We start from the raw sequence: 24,512 nt of genomic DNA, 5'->3' as shown, positions 1-24,512 counted from the left end.
CTCAGTGAATGTAGGTTTGCGGCAGGGGTGTGTGATGTCTCCATGGTTGTTTAGTTTGTTTATGGATGGGGTTGTTAGAGAGGTGAATGCAAGAGTTTTGGAAAGAGGGGCAAGTATGAAGTCTGTTGGGGATGAGAGAGCTTGGGAAGTGAGTCAGTTGTTGTTCGCTGATGATACAGCGCTGGTGGCTGATTCATGTGAGAGACTGCAGAAGCTGGTGACTGAGTTTGGTGATGTGTATGAAAGAAGAAAGTTAAGAGTAAATGTGAATAAGAGCAAGGTTATTCTGTACAGTAGGGTTGAGGGTCAAGTCAATTGGGAGGTAAGTTTGAATGGAGAAAAACTGGAGGAAGTGAAGTGTTTTAGATATCTGGGAGTGGATCTGGCAGCGGATGGAACCATGGAAGCGGAAGTGAATCATAGGGTGGGGGAGGGGGCGAAAATACTGGGAGCCTTGAAGAATGTGTGGAAGTCGAGAACTTTATCTCCGAAAGCAAAAATGGGTATGTTTGAAGGAATAGTGGTTCCAAGAATGTTGTATCGTTGCGAGGCGTGGGCTATGGATAGAGTTGTGCGCAGGAGGGTGGATGTGCTGGAAATGAGATATTTGAGGACAATATGTGGTGTGATGTGGTTTGATCGAGTAAGTAATGTAAGGGTAAGAGAGATGTGTGGAAATAAGAAAAGTGTGGTTGAGAGAGCAGAAAAGGGTGTTTTGAAATGGTTTGGGCACATGGAGAGAATGAGTAAGGACAGATTGACAAAGAGGATATATTTGTCGGAGATGGAGGGAACGAGGAGAAGGGGGAGACCAAATTGGAGGTGGAAAGATGGGGTGAAAAAGATTTTGAGTGATCGGGGCCTGAACATGCAGGAGGGTGAAAGGCGTGCAAGGAATAGAGGGAATTGGATCGATGTGGTATACCGGGATCGACGTGCTGTCAATGGATTGAACCAGGGCATGTGAAGCGTCTGGGGTAAACCATGGAAAGTTCTGTGGGGCCTGGATGTGGAAAGGGAGCTGTGGTTTCGGGCACTATTGCATGATAGCTAGAGACTGAGTATGAACGAATGGGGCCTTTGTTGTCTTTTCCTAGCGCTACCTCGCACACATGAGGGGGGAGGGGGGATGTTATTCCATGTGTGGCGAGGTGGCGATGGAAATGAATAAAGGCGGACAGTGTGAATTGTGTCCATGTGTATATATGTATATGTCTTTGTGTGTATATATATATATGTGTAAACTGAGGATGTATGGGTATGTATATTTGCGTGTGGGGACGTGTATGTATATACATGTGTATGGGGGTGGGTTGGGCCATTTCTTTTGTCTGTTTCCTTGCGTTACCCCGCAAACGCGGGAGACAGCGACAAAGCAAAGAAAAAAAAATAACTAAATAATATATATATATATTTTTTTTTTTCATACTATTCGCCATTTCCCGCATTAGCGATGTAGCGTTAAGAACAGAAGGACTGAGCCTTTGAGGGAATATCCTCATATGGCCCCCTTCTCTGTTCCTTCTTTTGGAAAATTTAAAAAAAAAATGAGAGGGGAGGATTTCCAGCCCCCCGCTCCCTTCCCTTTTAGTCGCCTTCTACGACATGCAGGGAATACGTGGGAAGTATTCTTTCTCCCCTATATATATTTATCTATTTATTCACTTTGCCCCGTCGCCGTCCCCCGCGCCAGCGAGGCAGCGCAAGGAAACAGACGAAAGAATGAGGATATATATATATATATATATATATATATATATATATATATATATATATATATATATATATATATATATATATATATATATATATATGTATTATACTTTATCGCTGTCTCCCGCGTTAGCGAGGTAGCGCAACGAAGCAAACGAAAGAAAGACCCAACCCACCAACATACACATACATATACATACACGTCCACACACGCACATACATATACCTATAAATTTCAACGTATACATACATATATATACACGGACATATACATATATGCACATGCACATAATTGATACTTGCTGCCTTCTTTCTTTCTCGTTGGCACCCCGCCACACATGAAATAAATACCCCCTTCCCCCGCATGTGCGCGAGGTAGCGCTAGGAAAAGACAACAAAGGCCACATTCGTTCTCACTCAGTCTCTAGCTGTCATGTATAATGCATCGAAACCACAGCTCCCTTTCCACATCCAGGCCCCACACAGCTTTCCATAGTTTACCCCAGACGCTTCATATACCCTGGTTCAATCCATTGACAGCACGTCGACCAAGGTATACCACAACGTTCCCATTCACTCTATTCCTTGCACGCCTTTCACTCTCCTGCATGTTCAGGCCCCGATCGCTTAAAATCTTTTTCACTCCATCTCTCCACCTCCAATTTGGTCTCCCACTTCTCCTCCTACCCTCCACCTCTGACACATATATCCTCTTTCTCAATCTTTCCTCACTCATTCTCTCCATTCGACCAAACCATTCAAAACACCCTCCTCTGCTCTCTCAACCACACTCTTTTTATTACCACACATCTTTCTTACCCTTTCATTACTTACTCGATCAAACCACTTCACACCACATATTGTCCTCAAGTATCTCATTTCCAGCAAATCCACCCTCCTCCGCACAACTCTATCTATACACCACGCCTCGCGACCATATAGCATTCCTTCAAATATACCCATTTTAGCTTTCCGAGATATTCTCGCCTTCCACACATTCTTTCATCGCCACCAGAACTTTCGCCTATTCCCCTACCCTCAGACTCACTTCCGCTTCCATGGTTTCATCCGCTGCCAGATCCACTCCCAGATATCTAAGACACTTCACTTCCTCCACTTTTTCTCCATTCAAACTTACCTCCCAATTCACTTGTCCCACAACCCTACTGTACCTAAAAACCTTGCTCTTATTCACATTTACTCTCAGCTTTCTTCTTTCACACACTTTACCAAATTCAGTCACCAGCTTCTGCAGTTTCTCACACGAATCAGCCACCAGCGATGTATCATCAGCGAACAACAACTGACTCACTTCCCAAGCCCTCTCATCCACAAAAGACAGCATGTTTGCCGCTCTCTCCAAAACTCTTCCATTCACCTCCCTAACAACCCCATCAATAAACAAATTAAACAACCATGGAGACATCACGCACCCCTGCCGCAAACTGACATTCACTGAGAACCAATCACTTTCCTCTCTTCCTACTCGTACACATGCCTTACATCCTCGATAAAAACTTTTCACTGCTTCTAACAACTTACCTTCTTCACCATATATTCATAATACCTTCCACAGATCATCTCTATCAACTCTATCATATGCCTTCTCCAGACCCAAAAATGCTACATACAAATCCATCTGCTTTTCTAAGTATTTCTCACATACATTCTTCAAAGCAAACACCTGATCCACACATCCTCTACCACTTCTGAAACCACACTGCTCTTTGCCAATCTGATGCTCTATACATACTTTCACCCTCTCAATCAATACCCTCCCATATAGTTTTCCAGGAATACTAAACTAACTTATACCTCTGTAATTTGAGCACTCACCTTTATCCCCTTTGCCTTTGTACAGTGGCACTATGCATGCATTCCGCCAATCCTCAGGCACCTCACCATGAGTCACACATCCACTGAATATCCTTACCAATCTGTCAACAACACAGTCCCTCCCCCCTTTCTTAATAAAGTCCACCACAATGCTATCCAAACCAGCTGGCTTGCCGGCTTTCATCTTCCGCAAAGCTTTTACTACCTCTTCTCTGTTTACCAACTCATTCTCCCTAACCCTCTCACTTCGCACACCACCTCGACCAAAACACCCTATATCTGCCACTCTCATCAACCACATTCAACAAACCTTCAAAATACTCACTCCATCTCCTTCTCACATCACCACTACTTTTTATTATCTCCCCATTAGCACCCTTCACCGATGTTCCCATTTGTTCTCTTGTCTTACGCACTTCATTTACCTCCTTCCAAAACATTTGTATATTCTCTCTAAGATTTCATGATACTCTCTCACCCCAACTCTCATTTACCCTCTTTTTCACCTCTTGCACCTTTCTCTTGACCTTCTGCCTCTTTCTTTTATACATCTCCCACTCATTTGCATGTTTTCCCTGCAAAAATCGTCCAAGTGCCCCTCTCTTCTCTTTTACTAATAATCTTACTTCTTCATCCCACCACTCACTACCCTTTCTAATCTGTCCACCTTCCACGTTTCGTATGCCACTCTTTTCTGCAAGACATCACTGCTTCCCTAAATACATCTCATTCCTCCCCCACTCACCTTACGTCCTTTACTCTCACCTTTTTCCATTCTGCACTCAGTCTCTCCCGGCACTTCCTCATACAAGTCTCCTTCCCAAACTCACTTACTTTCACCACTCTCTTCAACCCAACATTCTCTCTTCTTTTCTGAAAACCTCTGTGAATCTGCACCTTCGCCGCCTCAAGATAATGATCAGACATCCCTCCAGTTGCACCTGTCAGCACTTTAACATCCAAAAGTCTCTCTTTCACACGCCTATCAGTTAACACGTAATCTAATGGTTTGGTCGCATGGAGAGAATGAGTGAAGAAAGATTGACAAACAGGATATATGTGTCAGAGGTGGAGTGAAAAAGATTTTGAGCGATCAAGGCCTGAATATGCAGGAGCGTGAAAGGCATGCAAGGAATAGAGTCAATTGGAACGATGTGGTGTACCGAAGTCGACGTGCTGTCAGTGGATTGAACCAGGGCATGTGAAGCGTCTGGGGTAAACCATGGAAAGTTTTATGGGGCCTGATTGTGGAAAGGGAGATGTGGTTTCAGTGCATTATACATGACAGCTAGAGACTGAGTGTGAACAAATGAGGCCTTTGTTGTCTTTTCCTAGCGCTACCTCGCACACATGCGGGGGGAGGTGGGGTATCATTTCATGTGTGGCAGTGTGGCGATGGGAATAAATAAAGGCAGCAAGTATGAATTTTGTACATGTGTATATATGTATATGTCTGTGTGTGTATATATATATATATGTATACGTTGAGATGTATAGGTATGTATATTTGCGTGTTTGGACGTGTATGTATATACATGTGTATGTGGGTGGGTTGGGCCATTCTTTCGTCTGTTTCCTTGCGCTACCTCGCTAACGCCGAAGACAGCGACAAAGCAAAATAATAATAATAATGATACTAATGATAACAATAATAATAATGATATATATATATATATATATATATATATATATATATATATATATATATATATATATATATATATATATATATATATATATATATATATATATATATGTATGTATGTATGTGTGTGTGTGTGTGTGTGTGTGTGTGTGTGTGTGTGTGTGTCGTTGACTGGTTGGTGACGATATTCAATATATGTGTGGCTCATGGTGAAGCGCCTGAGTATTGGTGGAATGCTTGCACAATATACTCTTAATACCTTCCAAAGAGCATCTCTATCAACTCTTTCATGTACAAAGGCAAAGGGGATAAAGGTGAGTGTTCAAATTACAGAGGTATAAATTTACTGAGCATTCCTGGGAAATTTTATGGGAGGGTATTGATTGAGAGGATGAAGGCATGTACAGAGCATCAGATTGGGGAAGAGCAATGTAATTTCAGAAGTGGTAGAGGATGTATGGTTCAGGTGTTTGCTTTGAAGAATGTATGTGAGAGATACTTAGAAAAGCAAATGGATTTGTATGTACCATTTATGGATCAAGAAAAGGCATATGTTATAGTTGATAGAGATGCTGTGTGGAAGGTAATAAGAGTTTATGGTGTGGGAGGCAAGTTGCTGGAAGCAGTGAAAAGTTTTTATCGAGGATATAAGGCATGTGTCCGAGTAGGAAGAAAGGAAAGTGATTGTTTCTCAGTGAATGTCGGTTTCCGGTAGGGGTGCGTGATGTCTCCATGGTTGTTTGATTTGTTTATGGATGGGGTTGTTATGGAGGGGAATGCAAGAGTTTTGGAGAAAGAGACAAGTATGCAGTCTGTTGTGGATGATAGGGCTTGGGAAGTGAGTCACTTGTTGTTCGCTGATGCTACAGCGCTGGTGGCTGATTCGGGTAAGTGATTGCAAAAGCTGATGACTGAGTTTGGTAAAGTGTTTGAAAGAAGAATGCCGAGAGCAAAGTTATTAGGTACAGTAGGGTTGAGGGGCAAGTGAATTGGGAGGTAAGTTTGAATGGAGAAAAACTGGAGGAAGTGAAGTTCTTTAGATATCTGAGAATGAATTTGGCAGCGGATGGAACCATGGAAGCGGAAGTGAGTCACAGGGTGGGGGAGGGGGGTGAACGTTCTGGGAGCGTTGAAAAATGTTTAGAAGCCAAGAACATTATCTCGGAAACCAAAAATAGGTATGTTTGAAGGAATAGTGGTTCCAACAATGTTATATGGTTGCGAGGCGTGGTCTATAGATATGGTCGGGCGAAGGAGGGTGGATGTGTTGGAAATGAGATGTTTGAGTACTATATGTAGTTTGAGGTGGTTTGATCGAGTAAGTAATCAAAGGGAAAGAGAGATGTGTGGTAATAAAAAGAGTGTGGTTGAGAGAGCAGAGGAGGGTGTTTTGAAATGGTTTGGCCACATGGAGAGAATGAGTGAGGAAAAATTGGCAAAGATTAACTTATACCTCTGTAATTTAAACACTCACCCTTATCCCATTTGCCTTTGTATTATGGCATTATGGTTCCAACAACGTTATATGGTTGCGAAGCGTGGTCTATAGATATGTTTGTGCGAAGGAGGGTGGATGTGTTGGAAATGAGATGTTTGAGTACTGTATGTAGTTTGAGGTGGTTTGATCGAGTAAGTAATTAAAGGGTAAGAGAGATGTGTGGTAATAAAAAGAGTGTGGTTGAGAGAGCAGAAGAGGTTGTTTTGAGATGGTTTAGCCACATGGAGAGAATGAGTGAGGAAAGATTGACAAAGATTGACTTATACCTCTGTTATTTGAACACTCACCTTTATCCCATTTGCCTTTGTAGAATGGCATTATGCATGTATTCCGCCAATCCTCAGGCGCTTCACCATGAACCATACATATAATAAATATCCTTACCAACCAGTCAACAACACAGTCACCCCCTTTTTTGATAAATTCCACTGCAATACCAGCCAAACACGCTGCCTTGCCGGCTTTCATCTTCTGCAAAGCTTTTACTACCTCTTCTCTGTTTACCAAATCATTCTTCCTAACCCTTTCACTTCGCACCACCCTATATCTGCCACTCTATCATCTAACACATTCAACAAACCTTCAAAATTCTCCATCTCCGTCTCACATCACTACTACTCGTTATTACCTCCCCATTAGCCCACTTTACCGATGTTCCCATTTGTTCTCTTGTCTTACGCACTTTATTTACCTCCTTCCAAAACATCTTTTTATTCTCCCGAAAATTTAATGATACTCTCTCACCCCATCTCTCATTTGCCCTCTTTTTCACCTCTTGCACCTTTCTCTTGACCTTCTGCCTCTTTCTTTTATACACTTCCCAGTCATTTGCACTATTTCCCTGCGAAATTCGTGCAAATACCTCTCTCTTCTCTTTCACTAATAATCTTACTTCTTCATCCCACCACTCATTACCCTTTCTTATCTGCCCACCTCCCACGCTCTTCATGCCAAAAACATCTTTTGCGCAAGCCATCACTGCTTCCCTAAATACATCCCATTCCTCCCCCACTCCCCTTACGTCCTTTGCTCTCACCTTTTTCCATTCTGCCCGCAGTCTTTCCCGGTACTTCATCACACAAGTCTCCTTCCCAAGCTCACTTACTTTCACCACTCTCTTCAACCCAACATTCTATCTTCTTTTCTGAAAACCTCTACAAATCTTCACCTTCGCCTCCACAAGAAAATAATCAGACATCCCTCCAGTTGCACCTCTCAGCACATTAACATCCAAAAGTCTCTCTTTCACGCGCCTATAAATTAACACGTCATCCAATAACGCTCTCTGGCCATCTCTCCTACTTACATACGTATACTTATGTATATCTCTCTTTTTAAACCAGTTACTCTCAATCACTGGCCCTTTTTCAGCATATAAATCTACAAGCTCTTCACCATTTCCTTTTACAGCGCTGAACACCCCATGTACACCAATAATTCCCTCAACTGCCACATTACTCTCCTTTGCATTCAAATCATCCATCAGTATAACCCGGTCTCGTTCATCAAAACTGCCAACACACTCTCTCAGCTGTTCCCAAAACACTTGCCTCTCATGATCTTTCTTCTCATGCCCAGGTACACAGGCACCAATAATCACCCATCTCTCTCCATTCACTTTCAGTTTTACCCATATCAATCTAAAGTTTACCTTCTTACACTCTATCACATACTCCTTCCCTTGTTCTTGTCCTCTCACCAACCCCTGACTTTACTCCCAAAACATTCCCAAACCACTCTTCCCCTTTACCCTTGAGCTTTGCTTCACTAAGAGCCAAGACATACAGGTTCCTTTCCTCAAACATACCACCTATCTCTCCTTTTTCTCACCTTGGTTGCTTCCACACGCATTTAGACACCCCAATCTGAGCCTTCGAGAAGAATAAGCACTCCCCGCGTGACTCCTCCTTCTGTTTCCCGTTTTAGAGAGTTGAAATACAAGGAGGGGAGGGTTTCTATCCCCCAGCTCCCGTCCCCTTTAGTCGCCTACAACACGTGGGGAATGTGTGGGAAGTATTCTTTCTCACCTATCCCCATGGATAGGGGATATATATATATATATATATATATATATATATATATATATATATATATATATATATATATATATATATATCATACAAAGCTCCAACAGCCACGATCGAACCTGGGACCCCTTGTGCAAGAGGCAGGCATGCTAACCGCTAGGCTAAGAGACTGTATAACAGGAAACAACTATTCGAAATACTAAGTACTCGAATACCCTTCGTCTCACAATGGTGAGCAACGGGGTCTATCGGTTGTTTCCGAACAGAACACATAGCCAGCTGATAGCGTTTTACCGAACATGACTGTACAACGCGGAGTTATATGAATACGAATAAAGTGTATATGAACGCGCACCTTCATAGAACATACAAAGCTCCAACAGCCAGGATCGAACCTGGGACCCCTTGTGCAAGAGGCAGGCATGCTAACCGCTAGGCTAAGGGACTGTATAATAGGAAACAACTATTCGAAATACTAAGTACTCGAATACCCTTCGTCTCACAATGGTGAGCAACGGGGTCTATCGGTTGTTTCCGAACAGAACACATAGCCAGCTGATAGCGTTTTACCGAACCTGACTGTACAACGCGGAGTTATATGAATACGAATAAAGTGTATATGAACGCGCACCTTCATAGAACATACAAAGCTCCAACAGCCAGAATCGAACCTGGGACCCCTTGTGCAAGAGGCAGGCATGCTAACCGCTAGGCTGAGGGACTGTATAATAGGAAACAACTATTCGAAATACTAAGTGCTCGAATACCCTTCGTCTCACAATGGTGAGCAACGGGGTCTATCGGTTGTTTCCGAACATAACACATAGCCAGCTGATAGCGTTTTACCGAACCTGACTGTACAACGTGGAGTTATATGAATACGAATAAAGTGTATATGAACGCGCACCTTCATAGAACATACATAGCTCCAACAGCCAGGATCGAACCTGGGACCCCTTGTGCAAGAGGCAGGCATGCTAACCGCTAGGCTAAGGGACTGTATAATAGGAAACAACTATTCGAAATACTAAGTACTCGAATACCCTTCGTCTCACAATGGTGAGCAACGGGGTCTATCGGTTGTTTCCGAACAGAACACATAGCCAGCTGATAGCGTTTTACCGAACCTGACCGTACAACGCGGAGTTATATGAATACGAATAAAGTGTATATGAACGCGCACCTTCATAGAACATACAAAGCTCCAACAGCCGGGATCGAACCTGGGACCCCTTGTGCAAGAGGCAGGCATGCTAACCGCTAGGCTAAGGGACTGTATAATAGGAAACAACTATTCGAAATACTAAGTACTCGAATACCCTTCGTCTCACAATGGTGAGCAACGGGGTCTATCGGTTGTTTCCGAACAGAACACATAGCCAGCTGATAGCGTTTTACCGAACCTGACTGTACAACGTGGCTGTTGGAGCTTTGTATATTCTATGAAGGTGCGCGTTCATATACACTTTATTCGTATTCATATAACTCCGCGTTGTACAGTCAGGTTTGGTAAAACGCTTTCAGCTGGCTATGTGTTCTGTTCGGAAACAACCGATAGACCCCGTTGCTCACCATTGTGAGACGAAGGGTATTCGAGTACTTAGTATTTCGAATAGTTGTTTCCTATTATACAGTCCCTTAGCCTAGCGGTTAGCATGCCTGCCTCTTGCACAAGGTTTCCCAGGTTCGATCCCGGCTGTTGGAGCTTTGTATGTTCTATGAAGGTGCGCGTTCATATACACTTTATTCGTATTCATATAACTCCGCGTTGTACAGTCAGGTTCGGTAAAACGCTATCAGCTGGCTATGTGTTCTGTCCGGAAACAACCGATAGACCCCGTTGCTCACCATTGTGAGACGAAGGGTATTCGAGTACTTAGTATTTCGAATAGTTGTTTCCTATTATACAGTCCCTTAGCCTAGCGGTTAGCATGCCTGCCTCTTGCACAAGGGGTCCCAGGTTCGATCCTGGCTGTTGGAGCTTTGTATGTTCTATGAAGGTGCGCGTTCATATATACTTTATTCGTATTCATATAACTCCGCGTTGTACAGTCAGGGTTGGTAAAACGCTATCAGCTGGCTATGTGTTCTGTTCGGAAACAACCGATAGACCCCGTTGCTCACCATTGTGAGACGAAGGGTATTCGAGTACTTAGTATTTCGAATAGTTGTTTCCTATTATACGGTCCCTTAGCCTAGCGGTTAGCATGCCTGCCTCTTGCACAAGGGGTCCCAGGTTCGATCCTGGCTGTTGGAGCTTTGTATGTTCTATGAAGGTGCGCGTTCATATACACTTTATTCGTATATATATATATATATATATATATATATATATATATATATATATATATATATATATGTATGTGTGTGTGTGTGTGTATATGTGCGTATGTATGTGTGTGTATGTGTATATGTATATATATATGTATATTATCCCTGGGGATAGGGGTGAAAGAATACTTCCCACGTATTCCTCGCGTGTCGTAGAAAGCGACTAGAGGGGACGGGAGCGGGGGGCCAGAAATCCTCCCCTCCTTGTATTAACTTTCTAAAATGGGAAACAGAAGAAGGAGTCACGCGGGGAGTGCTCATCCTCCTCGAAGGCTCAGAGTGGGGTGCCTAAATGTGTGTGGATGTAACCAAGATGTGAAAAAAGGAGAGATAGGTAGTATGTTTGAGGAAAGGAACCTGGATGTTTTGGCTCTGAGTGAAACGAAACTCAAGGGTAAAGGGGAAGAGTGGTTTGGGAATGTCTGGGGAGTAAAGTCAGGGGTTAGTGAGAGGACAAGAGCAAGGGAAGGAGTAGCAATACTCCTGAAACAGGAGTTGTGGGAGTATGTGATAGAGTGTAAGAAAGTAAATTCTCGATTAATATGGGTAAAACTGAAAGTTGATGGAGAGAGGTGGGTGATTATTGGTGCATATGCACCTGGGCATGAGAAGAAAGATCAAGAGAGGCAAGTGTTTTGGGAGCAGCTGAATGAGTGTGTTAGTGGTTTTGATGCACGAGACCGGGTTATAGTGATGGGTGATTTGAGTGCAAAGGTGAGTAATGTGGCAGTTGAGGGAATAATTGGTATACATGGGGTGTTCAGTGTTGTAAATGGAAATGGTGAAGAGCTTGTAGATTTATGTGCTGAAAAAGGACTGATGATTGGGAATACCTGGTTTAAAAAGCGAGATATACATAAGTATACTTATGTAAGTAGGAGAGATGGCCAGAGAGCGTTATTGGATTACGTGTTAATTGACAGGCGTGCGAAAGAGAGACTTTTGGATGTTAATGTGCTGAGAGGTGCAACTGGAGGGATGTCTGATCATTATCTTGTGGAGGCTAAGGTGAAGATTTGTATGGGTTTTCAGAAAAGAAGAGTGAATGTTGGGGTGAAGAGGGTGGTGAGAGTAAGTGAGCTTGAGAAGGAGACCTGTGTGAGGAAGTACCAGGAGAGACTGAGTACAGAATGGAAAAAGGTGAGAACAATGGAAGTAAGGGGAGTGGGGGAGGAATGGGATGTATTTAGGGAATCAGTGATGGATTGCGCAAAAGATGCTTGTGGCATGAGAAGAGTGGGAGGTGGGTTGATTAGAAAGGGTAGTGAGTGGTGGGATGAAGAAGTAAGAGTATTAGTGAAAGAGAAGAGAGAGGCATTTGGACGATTTTTGCAGGGAAAAAATGCAATTGAGTGGGAGATGTATAAAAGAGACAGGAGGTCAAGAGAAAGGTGCAAGAGGTGAAAAAAAGGGCAAATGAGAGTTGGGGTGAGAGAGTATCATTAAATTTTAGGGAGAATAAAAAGATGTTCTGGAAGGAGGTAAATAAAGTACGTAAGACAAGGGAGCAAATGGGAACTTCAGTGAAGGGCGCAAATGGGGAGGTGATAACAAGTAGTGGTGATGTGAGAAGGAGATGGAGTGAGTATTTTGAAGGTTTGTTGAATGTGTTTGATGATAGAGTGGCAGATATAGGGTGTTTTGGTCGAGGTGGTGTGCAAAGTGAGAGGGTTAGGGAAAATGATTTGGTAAATAGAGAAGAGGTAGTGAAAGCTTTGCGGAAGATGAAAGCCGGCAAGGCAGCAGGTTTGGATGGTATTGCAGTGGAATTTATTAAAAAAGGGGGTGACTGTATTGTTGACTGGTTGGTAAGGTTATTTAATGTATGTATGACTCATGGTGAGGTGCCTGGGGTTTGGCGGAATGCGTGCATAGTGACAATGTACAAAGGCAAAGTGGATAAGAGTGAGTGCTCAAATTACAGAGGTATAAGTTTGTTGAGTATTCCTGGTAAATTATATGGGAGGGTATTGATTGAGAGGGTGAAGGCATGTACAGAGCATCAGATTGGGGAAGAGCAGTGTGGTTTCAGAAGTGGTAGAGGATGTGTGGATCAGGTGTTTGCTTTGAAGAATGTATGTGAGAAATACTTAGAAAAGCAAATGGATTTGTATGTAGCATTTATGGATCTGGAGAAGGCATATGATAGAGTTGATAGAGATGCTCTGTGGAAGGTATTAAGAATATATGGTGTGGGAGGAAAGTTGTTAGAAGCAGTGAAAAGTTTTTATCGAGGATGTAAGGCATGTGTACGTGTAGGAAGAGAGGAAAGTGATTGGTTCTCAGTGAATGTAGGTTTGCGGCAGGGTTGTGTGATGTCTCCATGCTTGTTTAATTTGTTTATGGATGGGGTTGTTAGGGAGGTAAATGCAAGAGTTTTGGAAAGAGGGGCAAGTATGAAGTCTGTTGGGGATGAGAGAGCTTGGGAAGTGAGTCAGTTGTTGTTCGCTGATGATACAGCGCTGGTGGCTGATTCATGTGAGAAACTGCAGAAGCTGGTGACTGAGTTTGGAAAAGTGTGTGGAAGAAGAAAGTTAAGAGTAAATGTGAATAAGAGCAAGGTTATTAGGTACAGTAGGGTTGAGGGTCAAGTCAATTGGGAGGTGAGTTTGAATGGAGAAAAACTGGAGGAAGTGAAGTGTTTTAGATAGCTGGGAGTGGATCTGGCAGCGGATGGAACCATGGAAGCGGAGGTGGATCATAGGGTGGGGGAGGGGGCGAAAATCCTGGGGGCCTTGAAGAATGTGTGGAAGTCGAGAACATTATCTCGGAAAGCAAAAATGGGTATGTTTGAAGGAATAGTGGTTCCAACAATGTTGTATGGTTGCGAGGCGTGGGCTATGGATAGAGTTGTGCGCAGGAGGATGGATGTGCTGGAAATGAGATGTTTGAGGACAATGTGTGGTGTGAGGTGGTTTGATCGAGTGAGCTACCTAAGGGTAAGAGAGATGTGTGGAAATAAAAAGAGCGTGGTTGAGAGAGCAGAAGAGGGTGTTTTGAAGTGGTTTGGGCATATGGAGAGAATGAGTGAGAAAAGATTGACCAAGGGGATATATGTGTCGGAGGTGGAGGGAACAAGGAGAAGAGGGAGACCAAATTGGAGGTGGAAAGATGGAGTGAAAAAGATTTTGTGTGATCGGGGCCTGAACATGCAGGAGGGTGAAAGGAGGGCAAGGAATAGAGTGAATTGGAGCGATGTGGTATACCGGGGTTGATGTGCTGTCAGTGGATTGAATCAAGGCATGTGAAGCGTCTGGGGTAAACCATGGAAAGCTGTGTAGGTATGTATATTTGCGTGTGTGGGCGTATGTATATACATGTGTATGGGGGGGGGTTGGGCCATTTCTTTCGTCTGTTTCCTTGCGCTACCTCGCAAACGCGGGAGACAGCGACAAAGTATATTAAAAAATAAAAAAAAAAATATATATATATATATACACATTCCTTTTTTCATACATATTCGCAATTTCCCGCGTGAGCGAGGTAGCGTTAAGAACAGAGGACTGAGCGTTAGAGAGAAATCCGCACTTGGCGGGAAATGGCGAATATACATGAGGGGCGGAGCTATGACGCCTTTGGTACACAATTTCTTATGGTTTGTCATAACATTCATTATGTGGTCAAGATACAAAAATGTTTACAAATGTTGCCCCCCACTAAGCTATCCAGTCTATATAGACCTCCAATATTATTCATGGTACAATTCTTTGTGTAATTGACGAGAGGAGAATCAATATCTCTTGAATAAAGAGTTACAGATCATAATTTAATTAGCACTATTCCAGTCAACACAACGACCATGATTTCCAACACAGTGGAAAACAGCTTTTAAATTTTATCCTGTTCTTACATAACGTTTATGTTGCTTAAGTCTAAGAGAGAGATCCTTACCAGTTTGCCCAATATAAAACACATCACTGCTTTTCCATGGTATTCTGTAAACACAACTGGCAGGATTTTCCGGCAAGTTTCTCATTAAGGTAAGTCTTCATAATATTGTTATTGCTGAAGTCTATATTCACAGTAAAGCCTGAGTAGGTTGGGAACTAAGGTGAAAGTATCATCAAATAGAAAATTAAGATTCTTGGTATCAAGGGAAGGTCTGGGGCTAACTCTATAAGATGATTTCTTTGCCAAATAAAGAGATTTGTCGATGAAAAATCTAGGATACTTTAACTTGGATCCAATACATCTCAAACTCTTCATCAGTAAATTCTGGACTGTATATACGTAATTCCCTAAGGAACATCGATTGGAATGATAATTGTTTAATTCTAACATGTTGAGCTCAGTAATGTCCAGAGTGATAATGAATATAAGAACAAACATTTATGGGTTTTCTTTAAACAAACTAACCTAATCTGAAAATGGTAACTTAAAATCATTTTCTATTTCCGCAGTAAATTTGATAGGTCATAAATTGTTAAGCAAAGATAGAAAAGTTTGTAAATTTTCACTTGTTGGCCAAGCACAAAGAACATCATATACATACCTGGACCAGAGTGCCATAGAGGACAAGATATCCCTTAGGGAGAAAGAATACTTCCCACGTATTCCCCGCGTATCGTGGAAGGCGAAAAAAGGGGGGTTAAGCAGGGGGCTGGAAAACCTCCCCTTCTAGTATTTTAATTCATCCTTCTCGATGGCTCAGATTGTGGTGGCTGAATGTGTGTGGGTGTAACCAAGAATACAAGAAAGGAGAGATAGGTAGTATGTATGAGGAAAGAAACCTGGATATTCTGGCTCTGAGTGAAACGAAGCTCAAGAGTAAAGAGGAAGAATAGTTTGGAAACGTCTTGGGAGTAAAATCAGGGGTTGGTGAGAGTACAAGAGTTAAGGTAGGAGTAGCATTACTCCAGAGGCAGAAGTTGTGGGAGTGTGTGATAGAGTGTAAGTGAATTCCAAATTGATGTAGGTAAGACTGAAAGTGGATGGATAGAGATTATTGGTGCCTATACACTTGGTCATGAAAAGAAAATTCTTGAGAAGCAAGTGTTTCAGGAGCAGCTGTGTGAGTGTGTCAGCAGTTTTTTGTGCATAAAACCGGGTATTTGTGATGAACGATTTAAATGCTGTGAGAAATGTGGCAGTTGAGGGTATGATTGGTATACATTGGGTATTTAGTGTTCTGAATGGAAATGGTGAAAAGATTTTGGATTTGAGTGTTGAAAAAAAAATGGCGATTGGGAATACCTGGTTAAAAATATATATAGACACAACTATACGTGTGTGAGGAGGAGAGATGGTCAAAGGGCATTACTAGATTACGTGTTAATTGATAGGCGTTTAAAAGAGAGACTTTTCGATATTAATGTACTGGGAGGGAGGGATGGTAAGATGTCTGATCACTATCTTGTGGAGGCGAAGATGAAGATTTGTAGAGGTTTTCAAAAAAGAAGAGAGAATGCCTGGGAAAAGAGAATGGTGAGAGTATGCGAGTTTGAAAAGAAGACTTTTGTAGGGAAGTACCTGGAGAGATTGAGTGTAGAATGGCAAAAGTTGAGAGCAAATGACGCGAGAGGAGTGCGTGATGAATGAGATGTATTTAGGGAAGCAGTGATGGCATGTGCAAGAGATGCCTGTGGCATGAGAAAGGAGGAAGGTGGGCAGATTATTAAGGGTGGAGAGTAATGGGTTGAAGAAGTATAAAAAAAAAAAAAGCGGCAGAAGGTCAAGAGGAAGGTGCAAGTGTTGAAAAAGAAGGTAAATGAGTGTCAGGGTGAGAAAGTATCATTGAACTTTAGGAAGAATAAAAAGATGTTAGGGAAGGAGGTAAATAACATGCGTAAGACAAGAAAACAAATGGGAACATCGGTGAAAGAGGTAAGGGAGGAAGTGATAAAAGGTAGTGATGAAGTGAGGAGATGGAGTGAGTATCTTGAAGATCTGTTGAATGTGTTTGATGATAGAGTGGCAGATGTAAGATGTTTTGGTCGGGGTGGTGTGCGAAGTAAGAGAGTCAGGGAGAGTGATTTGGTGAAGAGAGAAGAGGTGGTGAAAGCCTTGCGGAAGATGAAATCCGGCAAAGCTGCGGGTATGGATGGTATTGCAGTTTAATTTATTAAGAAAAGGGTGACTGTGTTGTTAATTGGTTGGTAAGGATATTCACTGTGTGTATTGGGCATGGTGAAGTGTCTGAGGATTGGCGGAATGCACGTATAGTGCCACTGTAAAAAGGCAAAGAGGGTAAAGGTGAGTGTTCAAACTCCGGAGGCATACGTTTATTGAGTATACTTTGAAAATTGTATGGGAGGGCATTGATTGAGAGGGTGAAGGCATGTACAGAGAATCAGACTGTGGAAGAGCAGTGTGGCTCTAGACACGGTAGAGGATGTGTCGGTCAGGTGTTCACTTCGAAGAATATATGTAAGAAATACTTAGAAAAACATATAGATTTGTATTTAGCATTTGTGGATCCGGAGAAGGTATATGATAAGGTTGATAGAGATGCTTTGTGGAAGGTGTTACGAATATATGGTGTGGGAGGTAAGGAGACAGAAGCAATGAGAAGCTTTTATCAAGGGTATAAGACATGTGTACGAGTAGGAAGAGAGGAGAGTGATCGGTTCTCAGTGAAGGCCGGTCTGCGGCAGGTGTTTGTGATATTCCCATGGTTGTTTGACTTTTTATGGATGGGATGGTTAGGGAGGTAAATGTAAAAGTTTTGGAGAGAGGGGCGAGTATGCAGTCTGTTGTTGATGAGAGGGCTTGAGAAGTGAGTGAATTGTTGTTCGCCGATGATATAGCACTGGTTGCTGATTCGAGTGAGAAACTGCAGAGGTTCGTGACTGAGTTTGGAAAAGTGTGTGAAAGGAGAAAGTTGAGAGTAAATGGGAATAAGAGCAAAGTTATTAGGTTCAGCAGGGCTGAGGGACAAGTTAGTTGGGATGTAAGTTTGAATAGAAAAAAATTGGAGGAAGTAAAGTGTTTTAGATATCTGGGAATGAACTCGACAGCGAATGGAACCATGGAAGTGGAAGTGAGTCATGGGACGGGGTGGGTGTGTGCGTGTGGGGGGGGGGGGGGGGGCGAATGTTCTGGGAGAGATGAAGAATGGGTGGAAAAAGAGAACATCTTCTCGAGCAAAAATGGGTATGGTTGAAGAAATGGTATTTCCAACAATATGATGTGGTTGTGAGGCATCGGCTATATGTAGGGCTGTACAAAAAAGGGTGGATGTGTTGGAAATGAAATGTTTGAGGACAATATGTGGTATGAGGTGGTTTGATCGCATAAGTAATGAAAGGTCAAGAAATGTGTTGAATTTAAAAGAGTGTGGTTGAGAGAGCAGAGGAGTTGAAATGGTTTGGACATAAGGGACGAAATGAGCGAGGAAAGGTTGACAGAGAGGATATATGTGTCAGAGGCGGAGGGAACAAGGAGAGGCGGGAGACCAAATTGGAGGTGGAAGGAGAGAGTGAAAAAGATTTTGAGCGAGGGTGAGAGGCATGCAAGGAATTGAGTGAATTGGAAAGAAGTGGTATACCAGTGTTGACATGCTGTCAATGGACTGAACCAGGGCATGTGAAACGTTTGGGGTAAAACATGAAAGGGTCTGTGAGGCCTGAATGTGGAAAGGGAGCTGTGGTTTCGGCGCATTATAAGTGACAGTTAAAGACTGAGCTTGAGTGAATGTGGCCTTTTTGGTGTATATGAGACTGTGTTTTTCAGTTTAATGGCGAATACCAAGCTCAGAAATTTAGTATGGAATAGGTAACCCTCTTTCACCTGTATTAAGTATTCTTTACGTGGAACTGTTTGAAACAAAGTTACTAAAGGATATGTTACCTTCTAATGCAATTTGGTTTAGGTATGTAGATGTTGTTCTTTGTGTTTGTCCAACAAATGAAAATGTACAAACATTTCTCCCTTTACTTAACAATTTAGTAACTTCCTTCAACTTTACTGTAGAAATTGAAAATACTGTGATGTTACTATTTTTAGATTGCATGAACCATAGGGATGGAAACATGTTTAAGTTTACCATATACAAAAATCCTACCAATGTATGCTCATATACACATTATTACTCAGGTCAATATGACAGAGTTAGATTATCATTTTTCCAGTCTATGTTCCTCAGGGATTACGTATATGATGTAGTACAGAGTTTATTGATGATGAGTTTGGTATTCTATTGGATCCAAGTTAAAGTATCATAGACCTTTCATTGAGACTGAGTGTAAACGAATTTGGCCTTTGTTGTCTTTTCCTAGCGCTACCTCGCGAACGCGCGGGGGTAGGGGGTTGTCATTTCATGTGTGGCGGGGTGGCGACGGGAATGAATAAAGGCAGCAAGCATGAATTATGTACATGCGTATATATGCATATGTCTATGTATGTATATATGTGTATACGATGAAACGTATAGGTATGTGTATGTGCATGTGTATGTGTATGTGGGTGGGTTAGGCCATCCTTTCAACCGTTTCCTTGCGCTACCTCGCTGACGCGGGAGACAGCGAAAAAGTAGAATAAATATGAATATATATATATATATATATATATATATATATATATATATATATATATATATATATATATATATATATATATATATATATTACGTGCTGGTAATCAAGACAGGGAATGGGACCGAGGACCGAGCCCTGTGGCACAGACGACTCGTCAAGTTCAACCAATCTTGAAGCTTCCGGTCATTCAAAGCCAGGGGTAAACAATGGAACGTTTCATCAGGAGCCGCCAGGTAACAGCCGAGGACTGACTCCAAATTCCTGCAACGGGAAGTCAGCACCACAAGTAAAGCATCCTCCTCGAAGGCTCAGAGTGGGGTGCCTAAATGTGTGTGGATGTAACCAAGATGTGAAGACCCTTACTGGAAAAACAATCACTCTTGAAGTAGAACCTTCAGACACAATTGAAAATGTGAAGGAAAATAGTGAAATTGGAGAAAAATGTAGCTTAGACATTGAAGCCTATTGATACAGTGCTTAAATTGATGAGAACTGCTATTGACGTTTGTGTAAATAAGTTATATATATATATATATATATATATATATATATATATATATATATATATATATATATATATATATATATATCTCCATGGTTGTTTAATTTGTTTACGGATGGGGTTGTTAGGGAGGTGAATGCAAAAGTTTTGGAAAGAGGGGCAAGTATGAAGTCTGTTGGGGATGAGAGAGCTTGGGAAGTGAGTCAGTTGTTGTTCGCTGATGATACAGCGCTAGTGGCTGATTCATGTGAGAAACTGCAGAAGCTCGTGACTGAGTTTGGTAAAGTGTGTGAAAGAAGAAAGTTAAGAGTAAATGTGAATAAGAGCAAGGTTATTAGGTACAGTAGGGTTGAGGGTCAAGTCAATTGGGAGGTAAGTTTGAATGGAGAAAAACTGGAGGAAGTAAAGTGTTTTAGATATCTGGGAGTGGATCTGGCAGCGGATGGAACCATGGAAACGGAAGTGGATCATAGGGTGGGGGAGGGGGCGAAAATTCTGGGAGCCTTGAAGAATGTGTGGAAGTCGAGAACATTATCTCGGAAAGCAAAAATGGGTATGTTTGAAGGAATAGTGGTTCCAACAATGTTGTATGGTTGTGAGGCCTGGGCTATGGATAGAGTTGTGCGCAGGAGGATGGATGTGCTGGAAATGTGATGTTTGAGGACAATGTGTGGTGTGAGGTGGTTTGATCGAGTAAGTAACGTAAGGGTAAGAGAGATGTGTGGAAATAAAAAGAGCGTGGTTGAGAGAGCAGAAGAGGGTCATTTCTTTCGTCTGTTTCCTTGCGCTACCTCGCAAACGCGAGAGACAGCGACAAAGCAAAAAAAAAAAAAAAAAAAAAAAAATATATATATATATATATATATATATATATATATATATATATATATATATATATATATATATATATGTATTATCCCTGGGGATAGGGGAGAAATAATACTTCCCACGCGTTCCCTGCGTGTCGTAGAAGACGACTAAAAGGGCAGGGAGCGGGGGGCTGGAAATCCTCCCCTCTCATCATTTTTTTTTAATTTTCCAAAAGAAGGAACAGAGAAAGGGGTCAGGTGAGGATATTCCCTCAAAGGCCCAGTCCTCTGTTCTAAACGCTACCTCGCTAATGCGGGAAATGGCGAATAGTTTGAAAAAAAAAATATATATATATACATAAGTATACGTATGTAAGTAGGAGAGATGGCCAGAGAGCGTTATTGGATTACGTGTTAATTGACAGGCGCGCGAAAGAGAGACTTTTGGATTTTATGTGCTGAGAGGTGCAACTGGAGGGATGTCTGATCATTATCTTGTGGAGGCTAAGGTGAAGATTTGTATGGGTTTTCAGAAAACAAGAGTGAATGTTGGGGTGAAGAGGGTGGTGAGAGTAAGTGAGCTTGGGAAGGAGACTTGTGTGAGGAAGTACCAGGAGAGACTGAGTACAGAATGGAAAAAGGTGAGAACAATGGAAGTAAGGGGAGTGGGGGAGGAATAGGATGTACTTAGGGAAGCAGTGATGAATTGCGCAAAAGATGTTTGTGGCATGAGAAGAGTGGGAGGTGGGTTGATTAGAAAGGGTAGTGAGTGGTGGGATGAAGAAGTAAGAGTATTAGTGAAAGAGAAGAGAGAGGCATTTGAACGATTTATGCAGGGAAAAAATGCAATTAAGTGGAAGATGTATAAAAGAAAGAGACAGGAGGTCAAGAGAAAGGTGCAAGAGGTGAAAAAGAGGGCAAATGAGAGTTGGGGTGAGAGAGTATCATTAGATTTTAGGGAGAATAAAAAGATGTTCTGGAAGGAGGCAAATAAAGTGCGTAAGACAAGGGAGCAAATGGGAACTTCAGTGAAGGGCGCAAATGGGAGGTGATAACAAGTAGTGGTGATGTGAGAAGGAGATGGAGTGAGTATTTTGAAGGTTTGTTGAATGTTTTTGATGATAGAGTGGCAGATATAGGGTGTTTTGGTCGAGGTGGTGTGCAAAGTGAGAGGGTTAGGGAAAATGATTTGGTAAACAGAGAAGAGGTAGTAAAAGCTTTGCGGAAGATGAAAGCCGGCAAGGCAGCAGGTTTGGATGGTATTGCAGTGGAATTTATTAAAAAAGGGGGTGACTGTATTATTGACTGGTTGGTAAGGTTATTTAATGTATGTATGACTCATGGTGAGGTGCCTGAGGATTGGCGGAATGCGTGCATAGTGCCATTGTACAAAGGCAAAGGGGATAAGAGTGAGTGCTCAAATTTCAGAGGTATAAGTTTGTTGAGTATTCCTGGTAAATTATATGGGAGGGTATTGATTGAGAGGGTGAAGGCATGTACAGAGCATCAGATTGGGGAAGAGCAATGTGGTTTCAGAAGTGGTAGAGGATGTGTGGATCAGGTGTTTGCTTTGAAGAATGTATGTGAGAACTACTTAGAAAAGCAAATGGATTTGTATGTAGCATTTATGGATCTGAAGGAGGCATATGATAGAGTTAATAGAGATGCTCTGTGGAAGGTATTAAGAATATATGTGTGGGAGGCAAGTTGTTAGAAGCAGCGAAAAGTTTTTATCTAGGATGTAAGGCATGTGTACGTGTAGGAAGAGAGGAAAGTGATTGGTTCTCAGTGAATGTAGGTTTGCGGCAGGGGTGTGTGATTCTCCATGGTTGTTTAATTTGTTTATGGATGGGGTTGTTAGGGAGGTGAATGAAAGAGTTTTGGAAAGAGGGGCAAGTATGAAGTCTGTTGTGGATGAGAGAGCTTGGGAAGTGAGTCAGTTGTTGTTCGCTGATGATACAGCGCTGGTGGCTGATTCATGTGAAAAACTGCAGAAGCTGGTGACTGACTTTGGTAAAGTGTGTGAAAGAAGAAAGTTAAGAGTAAATGTGAATAAGAGCAAGGTTATTAGGTACAGTAGGGTTGAGGGTCAAGTCAATTGGGAGGTAAGTTTGAATGGAGAAAAACTGGAGGAAGTAAAGTGTTTTAGATATCTGGGGGTGGATCTAGCAGCGGATGGAACCATGGAAGCGGAAGTGGATCATAGGGTGGGGGAGGGGGCGAAAATCCTGGGAGCCTTGAAGAATGTGTGGAAGTCGATAACATTATCTCGGAAAGCAAAAATGGGTATGTTTGAAGGAATAGTGGTTCTAACAATGTTGTATGGTTGCGAGGCGTGGGCTATGGGTAGAGTTGTGCGCAGGAGGGTGGATGTGCTGGAAATGAGATGTTTGAGGACAATGTGTGGTGTGAGGTGGTTTGATCGAGTAAGTAACGTAAGGGTAAGAGAGATGTGTGGAAATAAAAAGAGCGTGGTTGAGAGAGCAGAAGAGGGTGTTTTGAAATGGTTTGGGCACATGGAGAGAATGAGTGAGGAAAGATTGACCAAGAGGATATATGTGTCGGAGGTGGAGGGAACGAGGAGAAGTGGGAGACCAAATTGGAGGTGGAAAGATGGAGTGAAAAAGATTTTGTGTGATCTGGGCCTGAACATGCAGGAGGGTGAAAGGAGGGCAAGGAATATAGTGAACTGGATCGATGTGGTATACCGGGGTTGACGTGCTGTCAGTGGATTGAATCAGGGCATGTGAAGCGTCTGGGGTAAACCATGGAAAGCTGTGTAGGTATGTATATTTGCGTGTGTGGACGTGTATGTATATACATGTGTATGGGGGTGGGTTGGGCCATTTCTTTCGTCTCTTTCCTTGCGCTACTTCGCAAACGCGGGAGACAGCGACAAAGCAAAAAAAAAAAAATAATAAATGTTTGTGGTATCTAGTGTGTGAGGCTCTGAACGACCAGCTTGGGGTACTGTAAGAAATGTTAATTTCTTATGCAACTCGTAAGTTCATTACATTTTATATTTGAGGTATGAGCTGCGGGAGCCCTTGGACGGCAATTGGGGAATGCCTCAGGCCAACGGGAGCTGGACGGGTATTGTGGGCTCCCTCCAGCGCCAGCAGGGAGACTTCTCTGTCTGTCTGTGGATGACGGAGGAGAGGATTCAAATCATTGACCACACGAGGGTTTATTCCCAGGATCCCTTAACCATAGTGTCCCTCGGATCGTACAGGTTCAGCCAGTACCTGTCACTAATCAAGCCGTTCACACGTACGTCTCCAGTATCATACGTGTAAGACATTGATTAATATGAGCATTGGAGATGGTGTGATATGTGTACATATTGACATACGGTGGTGTTGTAGATGTAATTCGTTTCCTAAATTCTCAAGGACGACAGTTTGGGCTATCATTTAACCCTCGTTCCATCTTTCAGGGAGAGTGTGGCTGTTGTTACTACTGAGTCTGGTGGTGTGGGGCACGGCCCTCTGGCTCCTGCAACGGGCCTGGTCGCGGGTGTTCAGTAGGCGGGGCTTGACACTGAGCACCGCCCTCTTCTACGGGTGGGCGGTGTTGCTGGAGGACCCGCCCACCTACTCCCCAGCCAACACCTCTGGAAGGGTGAGACCGCTCAACTTCGTGCGGAATTCATGATGTGTCTCCTATTACGGTACAAT

General features: G+C 42.5%; 1 protein-coding gene across 1 annotated transcript in view; it reads left to right on the top strand.

Annotated features, from left to right (window-relative positions):
- The window catches only part of LOC139763969 (glutamate receptor ionotropic, kainate 5-like), a 61,547-nt gene extending 37,058 nt beyond the window's left edge, over positions 1-24,489 (top strand). Inside the window, exons 3-4 of the mRNA XM_071690448.1 lie at positions 23,864-24,105; positions 24,272-24,489. Of these exons, the coding sequence (XP_071546549.1) occupies positions 23,864-24,105; positions 24,272-24,489 (460 nt within the window). The remainder of the gene's footprint in view (positions 1-23,863; positions 24,106-24,271) is intronic.
- The last annotated feature ends 23 nt before the right edge of the window (positions 24,490-24,512 follow it).

Source organism: Panulirus ornatus, chromosome 48 (assembly GCF_036320965.1).
Source record: "Panulirus ornatus isolate Po-2019 chromosome 48, ASM3632096v1, whole genome shotgun sequence".
In the NCBI taxonomy this organism is placed as follows: Eukaryota; Metazoa; Arthropoda; class Malacostraca; order Decapoda; family Palinuridae; genus Panulirus; species Panulirus ornatus.
The sequence above is the reverse complement of the archived record's forward strand: the minus strand, read 5'-3'. Positions and strand labels throughout refer to the sequence as shown.